The 16,233-nt window shown below is 41.9% G+C and overlaps 1 protein-coding gene across 1 annotated transcript in view; it reads right to left on the bottom strand.

Annotated features, from left to right (window-relative positions):
- Positions 1-10,890: 10,890 nt before the first annotated feature.
- The window catches only part of LOC114645457 (myoneurin-like), a 51,976-nt gene continuing 46,633 nt past the window's right edge, over positions 10,891-16,233 (bottom strand). The window contains exons 8-11 of the mRNA XM_028793308.2: positions 13,913-14,072; positions 13,650-13,828; positions 13,337-13,420; positions 10,891-11,293 (exon numbers count right to left, since the gene is read on the bottom strand). Of these exons, the coding sequence (XP_028649141.2) occupies positions 11,007-11,293; positions 13,337-13,420; positions 13,650-13,828; positions 13,913-14,072 (710 nt within the window). The 3' untranslated portion in view covers positions 10,891-11,006. The remainder of the gene's footprint in view (positions 11,294-13,336; positions 13,421-13,649; positions 13,829-13,912; positions 14,073-16,233) is intronic.

Consider the following 16,233-nt stretch of genomic DNA (forward strand, 5'->3'; position numbering starts at 1 on the left):
ATGTCATTTACATGAGGTATCTTTGTTCATATTATCTTTTCAATAAGTATTGCAGTGTAGCGCATATTTATCCACAAACTGCACTTCAGCCAGAAGGTTAATGTATCTACAATGGCATTATCAATGAACAGTAATATGTACACTATACACTGTATACAGTAAATACACCAATAAACACCCATGTGATTGACGTTGGCTCCAGAGAACTATGAACTGGATAACTGGGTTTTAAAATGGATGGAGAGATGTATCAATAGAAGCACGTCTCAAGGTAAAGCTATGAATTATCTCTTAACAAGGTTACAAGCAAATATGTGATGTGCAAAAGTAGACACTACTATAATTTATTTAATTCTGGTTCATTTATTTTCATTATACCTCATTCTACAATGAAAAGTATTTATTGCTAGTCCAGCTGTTGTCTACCTTAATAAAAGGATATGTGTCTGTGTATCTGTGTGTCCATCTGGCTGCTAATTCTCTGTCATTCCAACAGATGGTGCATCAGAAACAAACTGCTTTTACGAATCCCATGGCAAATGGCATATAACATAGACATATGCATTACATTTGTCATTTCAACAGACAGCACATCACAAACAGTTGTAATAATGTATTTTATTACTACAAATAACATGTCTGTTGATCTGTGTGTCTGTCTGGTTGCTATATCTCTTGTCATTCCAACAGAATGGTATATCACAAACATTTGTACTAGTAAAATGTATTAGTACAAATGTTTGTGATGCACCATCTGTTTAAATGACAAATGCATTGCATTTTATTATTACATGAATTACAAAGTACATTCCAATAAGTGGTGCACTGCAAATGACCAGCAGAGGTGAACATTGACTATTTAGATTTCAACCATTCTTAGATGGGAAGCATAGATAGTAGAGACATGAAGTGACAATACACTACAGTGCATAATAGATGCACAACAGACACGTTAGGATAGACAGACAGATAGATAGATAGATAGATAGATAGATAGATAGATAGATAGATAGATAGATAGATAGATAGATAGATAGATAGATAGATAGATAGATAGAATATTGTTTGTCCCCAAGAAAAAAAGTAAACCCCTCTCAAAAATAAACAAATGAATAAAAAGAAGGCATTATGCAGGCGGCTGGTATAAAGGAGCCCCAGCAGCGTTTCTTGACACACTTCTGCTGATGCTGGCTGAATGTCCTCAGTGTTAGTGTGTCAGAGAGAGGATGTACACCATTATTCACCATAATGGCACTCAGTGTTGTTTTAATTCTCTCCTCTGCTACAACCTCCTGGGGTCCAGTGTGGGTCCCATAAAGGAGTTTGCCATTTTGATTAGCTTGTTGATTCAGTAGGCCTTTCTTGAAGCGATGCTACAAGCCCAGAACACCACAGTGCATAAAATGGCACTGGCCATCAGAGAGTTGTAGAAGATGTGAAGGGTGTCACTTCCCACATTAAAGGAATGCAGTCTCCTAAGGAAGAAGAGTGAGCTCTGCCCTTTCGTATATAGTTCCTTTGTGTTCTGAGACCAGTCCAACCTGTCATTAATGTGGACCCCCAAGTACTTTTAGGAGTGAACTACTTCTACATGTACCCCCTGAATACCACAAGAGGACTCATGTAGTCCAGGACCAGCCTCTCAAAGGTCTTCATGATCTGAGATGTAAGAGCCACTGGTATGTGGTTAAGGGCAATACAATAACTAATATTGACAACTATGAACTATATTAAATCAAATATGTGTGATGTTAAGGTGGAAAAGACAAATATAATAATCATTAGAGCCTTTGCAGGAACCAAGTAGATCACCTTTGACAGCACACAGTCTATATCTTCTATCAGCTTTTTATCATCTCTACTGTCAAAAGCAGGATAAACTCGTGAAGCCCTCCTTCAGAGCTGTGCATTATTAAAAGTTTTCAGTACTGCCATGTACTTCTGCATGTCAAATATTTAGCAAACATCTGGCAACTCCGTACAGACATCACAGTAGCTGAGTTGTGTAGTGCAAAGCAGAGCTGTGGGCTTCTTGCTCCATTGAAGTTAAAGCAATCCGGAGTCCATCAAGCCCTGACCCTTGAGGCATAAGCATTGCTGTGCCCACACTAACCAACCCTGCCAGCTTGCCTTTAGACCAATTACGCCAACAAATTAACTGCCCAAAGTGAAAGGAAGAAGTGGGCGCTCCTTCTACAGTGCAGTCCTTTTAATGCTCTTTGTCCCAGTGAGATTAGGGACTGATTGGAGCAACTCAAAATCAAAGCACAGGTCAGATGCAGCTTCCTTCTGAGTTTCACCAGCAAAATTCTGAACTCTTCCCATTTCATCCTACAGGCCCAGCTTGCTGCTGTTCCCGGAGAGAGAACAGAGTGTGTTGTGCTGGCAGAGGAATAAATCTGTCTTCCAGAATGACGAGGATGCAGCTGTGACTCCATTATACCAACCTTCTTTATCTTGGCATTTATTCATTTTTCTGTGCTTTGGCATGACCGCTTTAAACATCAGCCAAGAAACAACTCTAACATTTGTCAGAAATGAACAACAAGGAATCAAATGCACTTTTAAGCAAATTAAGTTAGTGGTATTAAAGATGTATTCTAATAACTCTTTTCCCACTAATCAAGGTAAGATCCACATTGAACTAACACATGCTGATCAGAGTTCTTGAAAGTGATGATGTGTGCATATTGTTAAGTAAGAATTTTACTATACGACCTGGGTTTGCTTCCCGGATCCTCCCTGCGTGGAATTTACATGTTCTTCCCATGTCTGCATGGGTTTCCTCCCACAGTCCAAAGACTTGCAGGTTAGGTGCATTGGTGATCCTAAATTGTCCCTAGTGTGTGCTTGGTGTGTGGGTGTGTGTGTGTGCCCTGTGGTGGGCTGGTGCCCTGCCCGGGGTTTGTTCCTGCCGTGTGCCCTGTGCTGGCTGGGATTGGCTCCAGCAGACCCCTATGACCCTGTGTTAGGATATAGTGGGTTGGACAATGACTGACTGACTTACTGACTATAAATGTGACAACGAAAGAACATCAACTTAATATAGCAAGTAGAATTGTATCTTCGAAAATATGCACACAGGACATACAGTAAAATATCTATAGCCACCTACAGTTTACAGTTCTGTCCTATTGCACCATTACCAAAGCTGATTGATCACTGGGAATTAGTTGAACAGTTGGTTGTTCTTTTGCCAGTAGTAGACTGTCCAGCAGGACAATAGCCAAGAGTATTTCCAATATGAGCCCTCAGCTCCTCAATTTGAGCTCTTGGTTTTCAAGATTGCCCTTTGGAGTTATTCTACATTATGGTTTGTTGGCCATCTTTGAGTCCGATTTGTGACATGGGTGTGAACCGTTCACAGGCTTCTCTTAGAAATATGTAGATATTCCGGCCCTCATGAGGTGTCCTAAATAAGATGATGCTACAGTTGACTGGTTTAGGTGTTGTAACGACCTGATGGTGTGAGAGATGGAGGAATGGAATGAGCACTTTACACCAGACTGATGGTTGAGTGGCCATAAAAAGGACTGTCAGATTCTTTAGTGGCTGCTCCACCAAGCTGTTTAGGTGTTTCAGCTGCTTCACCCCAGCACCTGCATGTACATTCCCTTTGGCTCCTCTCACTCCACTCACCTGGGGTCAGAGACAACCTTGCTACCACACTATTCCCCCAGTGTTACAAACTAAGGCCAGGGTCCTTAGCAGGGGGGACATACGGTCAAGTGTTCTTTAAGTGCTCTGGTTTTGCCCGTTCTCTTCCTTGCCTTGAATCTTTCTTCACAAACAGAGGCCATGTCTCGGTTTCTTCATCTATGTGAATTCAAAGTGTTGGGGTACAACAATTGTTATATGTTTGACTACTTCTTGGTCTTGATAATAGTTGTTGTCCTCTTAATCTGGTGTTACATGACTTCTAGTCAATGGGAATGTCAGACATGCTAAATGTAGTGGTAAATATCATTGCTGGATTATGTTAATTTACGGAACTGAAAATCACTAGGCATGTGAAATTTAGCAAGTACTATACATTCCAAGCTTCCATCACAGTTGTGATTGCCCCCTTTTGTGACAGCCTATAACATGCTGCCTGATGGAGATGGTGTTGTATGAAGGGTTAACAGGTATGGAGAGTTCGGCCACCATCTTGCCCCTTTTATTCTTTTTTCCATTCTGTGTTGGTATGAGGTCCAAACCTCCATGTTCCTTATTCCTTATCACTACAGTTGAACAGCTGGTTGTCAGCTCTCATGCAAACAGAGCTCTCCTCATGACTAAAGACAATGTCAAACCTGTTTGATTTTTGGCGTGGCCAGTCATGGACTACTTGAAGTGAGTTGCTGGGTATGAAGAGTGCGCATGCTATTCTGATTCTTGGACGCTTGTGGTGTGCAGAGTTGCTGTGCAATTTGAACCTTCTAGATAGTATATAAATGTGGCACAGGGTGTTTATGTAATTCTTAAGACTGACATTTATCTTTTTTGTAGTCATTTCCTAAAGCCAATTAAAAGAAAAGTTACATAAAAATTGCGTCCCTTTGATCGCCTTGTCACCTTATCCCACGAGCTGACCTCGAGCGCCAAAGAGTAATTGAACAAATTATGCTTCTGTAGAGCAGTAGGTTGTTCTGTGGGCTCAGATTGTTGAGATGAACAGATTTCTGTTCAAAAGTGGGTAAAGCTTACCAAGAGATTTTCATGCCTTAGATAGTTTATCTTTAAACTGAATTTTCCAGCTGAGACACCTGTCCAGGGTGACTCCTAGGTATTTGAGTTATGCCAAGGCATTTCTTTTCCAAAGATTATGATATTGTTGATTGGTAATCTTTTGTCTTTTGCTTAGAAGGATCATTGTGCAATTTTCAGGGTTGAATTCAATGCACTGAGTGAGAAAACAGTATTCCAGGGCATCTGCTTCTTCTTGAGGTCTTTTTGTGATTACCTAGGCTTGGGTAATTTTTTTACAATACTGCTGTACTTATCTAAGCTCATCACTCTTCCTGGAGTAAAGGAAATCAATGACAGGCCTTCAGTGTCCTTTGTCCTGCACTGCTGTCACTACTTGCCCCATCCAAGTCCTTTCAGTTTGATATCAACATCCAGGACCCTTCTTCAAGTGTTTCTTGGTCTACCTCATTTCCTCTTACCTTGGAGGTTCCACATCAATGACTGACATATGACGCTTAAAGCTGGTTGTGCAAGGTGTGGCCGAGCCATCCCCATCTTTTCTTCAGAAATTTCTCTTCTATGGGACACTGCTGTGTTCTTTGCCACAGGTTAGCCTTGCTAATGGTCTTTGGCCATTGAAAGTAAAGAATCCTTCACAGGAACCGGTTCACAGATGCCTGGATCTTTCTCATAGTGGTCTTAGTGGTTCTCCATGTCTTTGCCCTGTACAGAAGTACTAACATTTGAATTAAAGAGACTAGGGGGCTCCGCCCCCTGCTCGCTTCGCTCGCCCACCCCCAGGTTTAGTTAACCGGATATACAATTTAAAGAGATTGTTATTTTCATGGGAATTGTTATATACTCTTTCGATTCTGTGTTGCATTGCTTCTCCGTGATCATAAATATACACCTGACTGAACTGTGGTTTCTTCGAAATTAAATTTGTTGTAGCTTTAATTGTTGCGGGACCACTGAGTCTCATAGTGTATGGTCCATTATTGTGTAAATCTATGTTTTGAGCATTGAATGATGTGAATGCGAAAAGATTATTGTAGACTCAAATATTTTGCCTGTGGAGTTTGTGGATTTCACTTTCACCAAACAATAAATCTTTTAATTCTTGCGGATACACCTCTTCATTGGGAGGCAACACTACTCTTCCCTGATGGCAACACGAATTAGACGATCTACAAGTCTCCGACCTAAACTTTAAAGCCTTACAATATCTACATACTTCTGACATATCACCTATGTCCATATACAGTATTCACAATATCTACATACTTCTGACATATCACCTATGTCCATATATTCAATCTCTTTTTGCTGTTACGTTATTTCACTGAGTAATAATTTCCGTATGTTTTTGCTAATGCGATCTTTACTTTCTTTTTTTTGATACTTTCAAATTTTACTACTTTCATATTCTTTAACTTGCTCTGCATGTGTATCGTGGTAAACGTTTTTTTTGAGCCTTTCGAATTCCACTGCTTTCATAATCTCTAACCTGCTCTGCATGTGTATCGTGCCAGCGTTTTTGAACCTCTTTATCAAGTCTTTCATTTCTTACCCTCATTGGACCTACAAGGTCCAACAGCATTCCAACAACTGAGAGGTTAGATGTCCGTGATCTTGTTTTAAATTGGTTGTTTTCGCGGGGCATCAAGTGTCTTTCTGAGAAGGTCACGTCTCAACTCAAAATTTTTTTATAAAATAGAGAGACATATCTTGGTAGAGTTCTCAAAGTATTTGAAGCTTCATATGTTCTTCAGCTGGATTATTACTGCTCTCGTCTTAATTCTAGCTTTGATGTCCATATTTATTCCTCACTTGCTTGTCTACTGCACTTCCAAATTATGTGTAGGGTTCTGCATCTTCCTGGGGCCCAGTTCTGTACTATAGTATTGCTGTGTCATCTGCATATTAGGTTAGCATTCTGCTTTGTTTTTGACATTTCACTCATATATACAGTATATTAAATAGTAGTGGTGACAGAGATGATCCTTGAGAGATCTTTTTTTACACTTAGTTTGATGTCATTTAGCTTCACTAGGAATTTTCTGTCTCTTGGGCGGGAAACAATAGGGTCAGTGAGGTAGCAAGATATCCCCAACTCAATGATTTTACGTAGCAATTCATCCCACCTTTCCCTGTCAGTGGCCTTTGACACATTGAGGATTGTACCTGTCATTCTCCTTGTGTTAAATCCTTCTGTTATGTCTTCCATCACTCAAAGTAAGTAACGAGTGGTGCTGGATCTATTCCTGAAGCCATGTTGTTCTTCATTTCGCTTTCATAGCTGCTGTGTATGCTTTTGGAGGCGTTTAAGCATAATTTGTTTACTATGCTTACTGCACACCAACACTAACAGCACAATGTTGGCTATTGCCTCAGGGATCCAGTATTTGGAGTTCAAATTCTCCACCCAGGTGTTGTTCATGTTAGTTTCCATGCTCTCCCCATGACTATATGGATATTTCCTCTAAGTGTTCCAGTTTTCAACTCACATTCCACAAGCATGCTGGTTATTAAGAGATGATTCCTAATTGGCCTTCTATGACTGTGAATGTGATCGGGCCCATGTGATGGACTGGTGCACTCCCCAGGTCTCTTTCCCACCTTGTGCCCAATGCTGTCAGGTTAGGCTCTGAACTGGATTAGATGGGCTTGAGATGGGTTTGCATCCCAAAGATTACTCCTGATCACATTCCAAAAGCACAAGGCAGAAACAAGAGAAGGTGACGGAAAGCATGCTCATGCCTATCAATCACAATCACGGATACAAGATGAGATTAGAGCAGCCAAGAAATTCCAACATGTATGTCTTAAGATAGGGGAGAAAACTTGTGCTAAAAAGGCAGAGAGATGGCAACCACAATTAAGAGGTGGTGAAGCTGGAATGCTATCCACAACTTACATGTGCTGTACCAATCTTTGTGTTAATGAATGGCTAATGTGATCACAAGGGGGCTTAGCAGTGCCCCAAACCACCAGACTCAGTCCTGGGTTCAAATACAAGGTGTTTTTTATTCAACACAATTTTTTTTCAAGGCAGCACAATAAAAACAATAGGTTGTTCTTCCCTCCCACACTTTCCACATAGTCGCATCCACCTCTTCCTGACTCTCACTGCTCATGCAAGAAACCTGACTTCTTTTATGCTGGACCTGAGAGTACTTCTGGTGCACCAGCTTTGCACACTTGAAGCACTTCCAGATTTCAAAGACAGTATAATGATCCCCTGCAGCTCCCCTTGACAGGACCTACGAACCCCGACAGGGTTGCCCAGTGGCAGTGCAATTCTTTGCCTGCCCTGCGGGTTACCTATATGGATGTCCCACCAGTTGCTGCCATTGTGTTTATGGAGGTGAAAACATGACCCTTGGAAGCAGACACCTTCTCTCTTTCTGCGCAGGCCTCCCTTCTGGGAAAGGCACCTGTTCCCATCCTGGTTGGGATGCCACACTGATTAGATAACTGTGGAGTAAATTTCTAAACCTCTTCTTAAACTACTTGAGGATACTGGACATATGTTTGTGCAGTATGTTAACATCTAAGCAGTTAGAAAATATTATCTTCATTTCTTCTAACTACACACTTAAAATACTAGTTCTTCTCCACATAAAACCATTTTGGGGCCAGACTGAGACGTAAACATGCTTTCACTTTATTTCACTTTAAGTTATGTTGTTAAACCACTCTAGAGTACTGTAGAAATTTTACAGATTATTTTTGTTAATAGGATGCTCAAAAAGAGAAGTTAACAGTGAATACAATAGCATATTTAGGTCCAGAGGGTAATGGGATACAAATGTAGGCTTGTGTTTTCAAAGCATACTGCGATTCAGTTCTTTGTGGTAATACAATTAAAATAGACATATCATATGAATTAGTGTTATTTTTCCCACAGTTCATTTGGGTATATATTTGTGTGCAATGTGAAATGCGTATGTGTTAATAATGGCTCTGCATACTCCTACATAGTGATTATAGACCGGGCACCATTTCTACAGTTCATTGTGGAGCCAGAGATGGTGTGCTGTAGGTTGATCAGATGTGCAATTTAAAAATGTCACTGTACTTTGTACAAATGACAATACTACTTCTACTGTCACCTCACACCTCCAGGAGCCTGGACTTGAATTCCACCCCAATCACTGTGTGCAGTTTTCATGATCTCGTCTTGAGGGTTTTCCTCTGGGTGTCCCTCCTTCCTTTATTCCAAATGTTTTTTTTTAGGTCAACTGGTGACACTAAATTGTCCATGATGAGCTGGTACCTTATCCATAGTTCATTCTAGCATTACACCCAATCCTGTTGGGAGAGGCTTTGGCCATTCTCATCATTCTTATGTGGTTAAGCACCATGGGTTATAAAGCAGATGGATGGATGTTTGCATATTTAACAACCACGCCTGATTCAGGCTTCTCCAATCTAAATCTTATTTAAACAACCACATCTGATTTAGGCCTGTCCAATCTAAACCTAATTTTTTAGCTGCTATCATTGTTTTTAAGTGTAAAAGCATGCACCTTAAAGAGACAAGACAGCTGACAGTCAAAAAACAAGTCCTGTAATCTCTGCATGTCTGTCTGGAAAGAATTACAAAAGCTATATTTACAGGCATCAGGGAGGCCTATCTTAATAAAATCTCTAAAAGAGCTAGGTGTAAACTTTTGCAATGTTATAAAACACTATCAAATAGAGATCTAAATGCATTTAACCTGCCTACTACAATCAGAATTCATGCCTCTACTATCGGAAAGATACTGAGCACAAATGGGATCCAACAGAGGGTAGCAAGTTATCTTGAAGGAAAGGTACGGAAAGAAACTTCATCCTAACAGTAAAGTGTGACAGTGGCATGTTTTGGGGATTCTTTACTGAATCAGGGCCAGAGTGACCAGCCGGCATTGAAAAAAATAATGAATTTTGACGTGTATAAGAGGATTTGACAGCAGAATGCAAAGGCTTGCATCTGTGAATTGAAGACGAAGCACACATTTATTGGTGGAAAGATAATCTATAATATACATGGACTAAGCCACTCCAAAAATAAATTCTTTAGCACTACAAGTCCGGAATGTAACCCTAGTGAACCACTTAATGCTTGAAAACCTGCCACAAATTATTTCAGCTAAACAGGGTATAACATACTTGAGCAGTAGAAATCAAGGGGAAGTGCATTTAAGCCTGCAGCCAGGAAGGACTTTACTCAAAGAGTTGAGGGAATCTGAAACAAGTCATGTAGTTCAACACTTTAAGACGTATCTGAATGAGATACAGAGGACAGCTTTGCTATTAGCTAAATGAAGGCGCTTGGTCTCCTCTCATTGGCCAAATTGTTATGTTCTTCTCTTAAAAAAAACTCAGTTGAAGCAATTCTGTGCAGAGAAGTGTACTAAAATTCCTTCAGATACTTTTGAGAGAGTGAAAAACTATTAAGAGGACAGTTCTGATTGTAGTTATTTCTGCTGTACAGTAGCTGCTGTAACCAACTAATGACTCCAAAAGGTGAAGTCCTTTTACATACAGAGAACGTTCAGTGTTGCACAGCCTTTATTATATAATGAAATTTGAGCATAACAGTTTGTGTTGTTTGTTCACTCTTTGTCTCTTATCAAATATTAGGGTTTGGTAGAAGATCTGAATGTACACAGGCAATAATGCAGAAAATACTTTCTCATGGCACTGTAAATACTTAATACCTCCCTGGAACTCAACAGTTACATAATATTTAACAGACGTCCCAGTGCATTGCATTTTTGGTTAACAAACACTTTATGGGGAAATGTTGCAATATCTGTTGGAACATACAATATATATTGAAAAGAAAGAGGATAAATGTATTCATGAAAATAAAGAACTTATAGTTTACTTTAAGTGACACTACTGAAATATAATCTAAATACTAAGTTAAGCTTACATATGCTATAAAACTCCCCTGCTTAATTCAGGGGTCATGTCATTGTTGAGGCTGGGGCCTATACTAGCAGCCCTGGACACAATAGGATAGGCAGCAGTGGATTGGAGGGCCCATTCACACACATGTCCACACTCACGCTGACACACCTGAATGTTGTCCATGAGGAGTTCAATGACCTCCCCAAGTCGGTGAGGGTTTTCCTCTCAAATAGCTAAACAGTTTGGGTTAGTTTACAGAATATAAAAAACACAAAAGGGTGTGATTTACAAACTATTATTTAATTTATACCTGATTTTGTTCTTTGTTAATATTATACAGAATTACAAATACTAGACATTAGTGTGAAGGCATAAATATACAGGTAGGGTATGAAATGATACTCCATCTTGCCTGGTGTTTTTCTGAACATTTATACATGCATCTGATTACTTACTGCAGGTGTCTTATGACAACCTTGTTCAGTAAAGACGAAATTTGAGTTTGAATCACTGGACATCACTGCCTGATCAGAGTTAAAACAAGCTCCTTCTGTCATTAAAAGCATCTTGACTTCTGGGGCCACTGGCATAAAATTGGAGGGTGGAATATTTGCAGGTTTCAATTCTGCTAGTTCTGCTAGTTCCTGCAAAACAGCTTTTTGAAGAATATCCTCGTCATAAAAAATATCTGCTGGTGAGTAAGGTGTGTTTAAGTCTCCTGCAAAACAAATAAACTGTTTCAGCAACAACATCCAGCAGTATAAAATGAAGTTATTTGAAGCAAACGTATTCCTAGCTGATAATGTTTCATAGCTAAAATATCAAGAATGAAGACAATATAGTATGTTGAAAAGAACAGCAAAGTGGTAAGGGAGGTGAAAAAGATGGCTGGGATGCCCCTGAGATGGAAGGACGGGGGAAGGCTGCTATTGTAGGACACTGCCTCCCCCAAGACACTAGATGGCAGCTCCCCTGGACTGGAGCAGTGCCTCGGATTCCCACAGGGCACTATGGGACATGTAGTGTAATACTACAGCCCTGCTGGGTACAGTGAGTGCTGCCAGGGGAAGCTGCAAGAGGTCTGGAGGAGTTGTATTTCATCCATAGCCCGGAAGTACTCCCAAGTCAGGAGGATGGAAGCTCCAAAGTACTTCCGGGCTGAAGAAAACTCAAGTCCGCCATCTGACCCGGAAGTGCTGGCAAGTCACGTGGGAGGAAGAACAAAAGCACTTCCGGGCCAAAGACAATATAAAGGACAGCTGTGAACCCAGGAAGAGAGGCAGATTTGGGAGGCGGTGGACAACGCTTGTTGGGAGGTGTGGAGGAGAGAGATCTATTATTACTGAGAATTGTGCTTGTTTAATTGTCTGTTTATTGTGGCTGTGGAGCTTGAAGACACTATTTGGAGAAGAAAACAATTAAAAGAATACTTCTCGTTGCTTTTACCCTGTGTGCTGTGCGTCTGTCTGTTGGGGTTAAAGGAGCAACAGCGTCCCCTAACGTCCATAGAGGTTAATGTCTGTTAGTAGGATAAGTTAACGTTTCATTGTAACATTCCATTTATGTTTAAAGTCAAATCTTCAGCTACGTAAATTCAAATTTTTGCTACTCAGTCTTATTTTCCAGTTAGATTAGATACCCTGAAAACTAAAATATTAATCAAAGTGTGCTACTGGAGTAAATAATTAATCAAAGTGTGCTACTGGAGTAAATAATATAACCAATCATTGGTCACTCTGACAGGCCCAGTTCTCAAATTTGCACAATTACAATAAAAACCATATTAAGCTGCTCCAGGTTTGAAATTGCTTTGAACTATTCCCAGTACTCTATGGTGGCACTATGTGCCGCTGCCCTCTAGCCTAAGTATGCTCCAGAAGAGCATCCTGTTAATGGTGACACATTCATGGACTGAGAGGAACTATGAATTCTTTTCACCTATCTTGGTTTTTATTTTCCTGTCCTCACTGGCCATCTGACCATAAGTTTTGGTATTAAGATGGACATTATGATTCTCTGCTGTTAATAAACACCTGTTCTTTAGTTTTTATATTCTTTTGTTATCATATTCAGTTATTATTGGAAAGAACTTTGAGCTACTTTCATGCATGAAAATGAGCTACATAAATAAATGTAGTTGTTGTTATAAGATCATTGCTGTGGTAAGAACATTTTTTTGACAAACATTGTCATCTATCTACTAAAACAAAAAAATATATAGATTACTAAAATTAAAAACTTTCTTATTAAAATAAATTTAAATAAATTTAGTCAGTGAGGCAGTCAATAGACTCAACTAACGATAGCTATACGCTAGACCAGTGGCTGACGATGTACACTAACACCTCTTCTGCTTCCTCCGCAAACCTTCAAAAGGAAATCCTGTCTGACCTTATTCCGTGCTCCAGCTCTGACCTCACTCCCAACTTCACATGTGACCACACTTCCGACTCCAGCTCTGACCTCACTCTTGGCTCCACCCCTCAAAACACACTCCTTCCTATCTACCCTATATAAAGCTACCATGTTTTGTGTTTCAACTGTTCAGTTGTGGACTCAGTCTGTTAAAGGTTACTCTTGCTCGAAGACAAGAAAAATTTTTGTTTTAAGTTTACAGGGTGGCTACCCCAAAACTTTTTCTTGGTCTTTGTCTCTTTCTTACATCAGTTTCATTGAGTGAGAGGTTATGCTGTTTAAATACCCTGAAAGCAGAATTAACAGAAGTGAACTGTAAATTTTATTTCAACCATTTTATACAAACCTTTGTGAGACCTAATATGCTTTTTAAGGACTCCTGAAGAAAAGAAGTTTTTCCCACATGTGGCGCACGTGTATGGCTTCTCTCCTGTAATGCAGCACAGAAAACAGTAATTGTCAAATCAAAAAACAAGTGTGTAACAGAACTACATTTAATTAAGCTCCTATCTAAAAATATTGGACAAGTTAGTTGTCTAAGGTACAATCTTACTACAATGTTCCCAATAAAACTTTTGAATAACCAGACAAAATTTCTTTGTTCAGAACTTTGCATGAGGCTCTTCAGTGACAGGAAAGCGGAGTACAAGGATACTGACCTGTGTGCTGGCGGGTATGTGTGATAAGAGAACTAGATACAGCAAATGCTTTCCCGCACATGTCACAGACGTAAGGTTTTTCTCCTGTGTGACGACGCAAATGATAAGTCAAAGTACTTGCTTGAGTAAAGCTTTGTCCACATCTTTCACAAACATATGGTTTTTCTCCACTATGTATTCTGTTAACAAAAAATAAATAAAATGATTCATTTTACTACAACTAGGCGATGTGTAAATGACACCCTTTTGCATGATGCACTGACCTGGTGTGTATTTTCAGGTTACTTGATGTGGCAAACTGAAGGCTACAGAAGTCACATTTGTATGGTTTCTCTTCTCCATGGTGCATGTGGCTATGGAAGACCAGCTGGCATTTCTGAGCAAAGCCTTTGTTGCAAATATCACACTTGTATGGCTTCTCTCCTTTAAACAACAAGAAATACTCCATATTATCACCTTATTTAGGAAAACTTAATACAGTATATTCTCATAAAGTATTAAGTGATTACAATAATGTCATATTCGGCAAGAATTATACATAAGCATGCTCACTATGAGAGCGACAAACAAAAGATTCAGAAAACGTTCCATGCAGTATTTAGCAAAACCAATGTGCCATCATTTTAACAGTCAGGTCTTCAATAATTCATTTCACAATTTTTACAAGGGAAAATCAAAAAGTCCCCTCCTCGTACCGCCAGCTTATCGTGGTGGAGGGGTTTGCGTGTCCCAATGATCCTAGGAGCTCTGTTGTATGGGGCTCTATGCCCCTGGTAGGGCAACCCAAGGCAAACTGGTCCTAGGTGAGGGATGAGACAAAGTGCAGTTCAACAGACCTACTATGATGAATAAAAAATTTGGACGGCTTTTTCCCTCGCCCGGATGCGGGTCACCGGGGGCCCCCCTCTGGAGCCAGGTCTGGAGGTGGGGCTCAATGGCAAGCGCCTGGTGGCCAGGCTTGGACCCATGGGGCTCGACCGAGCACAGCCCGAAGAGGCAACGTGGGTCTCCCTTCCCAAGGGCTCACCACCTATGGGAGGGGCCGAGGAGGTCGGGTGCAGTGTGAGTTGGGTGGTGGCTGAAGGCGGGGACCTTGGCGGTCCGATCCATGGCTACAGAAGCTGGCTCTTGGGACGTGGAATGTCACCTCTCTGAAGGGGAAGGAGCCTGAGCTAGTGCGCGAGGTTGAGAGGTTCCGGCTAGATATAGTCGGTATATTGCCCCCCGACTTGGAGCCTGTACATTGGGGTTTACCCTGGTGGACGAGAGGGTAGCCTCCGTAGCCTCCCTCCGCCTTCGGGTGGGGGGACGGGTCCTAACTGTTGTTTGCGCGTATGCGCCGAACAGCTGTTTGGAATACCCACCCTTTTTGGAGTCCCTGGAGGGGGTGCTAGAGGGCATACCTTCTGGGGACTCCCTTGTACTGCTGGGAGACTTCAGTGCTCACGTGGGCAATGACAGTGAGACCTGGAAGGGCGTGATTGAGAGGAATGGCCCCCCCGATCTGAACCCGAGTGGTGTTTTGTTATTGGACTTCTGTGCTCGTCACGGATTGTCCATAACGAACACCATGTTCAAGCATAGGGGTGTTCATATGTGCACTTGGCGCCAGGACACCCTAGGCCTCAGTCGACTTTGTGGTCGTGTCGTCGGACTTGCAGCCACATGTCTTGGACACTCGGGTGAAGAGAGGGCGGAGCTGTCAACTGATCACCACCTGGTGGTGAGTTGGCTTCGATGGTGGGGGAGGATGCCGGTCAGGCCTGGTAGGCCCAAATGTGTTGTGAGGGTCTGCTGGGAACATCTGGCAGAGCCCCCTGTCAGAAGTAGCTTCAACTCCCACCTCCGGCAGAACTTCGACCACGTCCCAAGGGAGGTGGGGGAGATTGAGTCCAAATGGGCCATGTTTCGTGCCTCTGTTGTTGAGGCGGGTGACCGGAGCTGTGGCCGTAAGGTGGTCGGTGCCTGTCATGGCGGCAATCCCCGAACCTGTTGGTGGACACCTGCGGTGAGGGATGCTGTCAAGTTGAAGAAGGAGTCTTACCGGTCCCTTTGTCCTGTGGGACTCTGGAGGCAGCTAATAGGTACCGGCAGGCCAAGCGGAATGCGGCTTTGGTGGTTGCTGAGGCAAAAACTCGGGTGTGGGAGGAGTTTGGGGAGGCCATGAAGAACGACTTTCGGACGGCTTCGAGGAGATTCTGGTCCACCGTCTGGTGTCTCAGGAGGGGGAAGCAGTGCAGTGTCAACACTGTATATGGTGGGGATGGTGCGCTGCTGATCTCGACTCGGGACATTGTAGGTCGGTGGGGGGAGTACTTCGAAGACCTCCTCAATCCCACTAACATGCCTTCCAATGAGGAAGCAGAGCCTGGGGACTTGGAGGTGGGCTCCCCCATCTCTGGGACTGAGGTCACTGAGGTGGTCAAAAAACTCCTTGGTGGCAGGGCCCTGGGGGTGGATAAGATACGCCCGGAGTTCCTCAAGGCTCTGGATGTTGTAGGACTGTCTTAGTTGACATGTCTCTGCAACATCGCATGGACATCAGGGACAGTGCCTCTGGATTGGCAGACCGGGGTGGTGGTCC

The sequence above is a fragment of the Erpetoichthys calabaricus genome, chromosome 2 (assembly GCF_900747795.2).
Source record: "Erpetoichthys calabaricus chromosome 2, fErpCal1.3, whole genome shotgun sequence".
Lineage (NCBI taxonomy): Eukaryota > Metazoa > Chordata > Cladistia > Polypteriformes > Polypteridae > Erpetoichthys > Erpetoichthys calabaricus.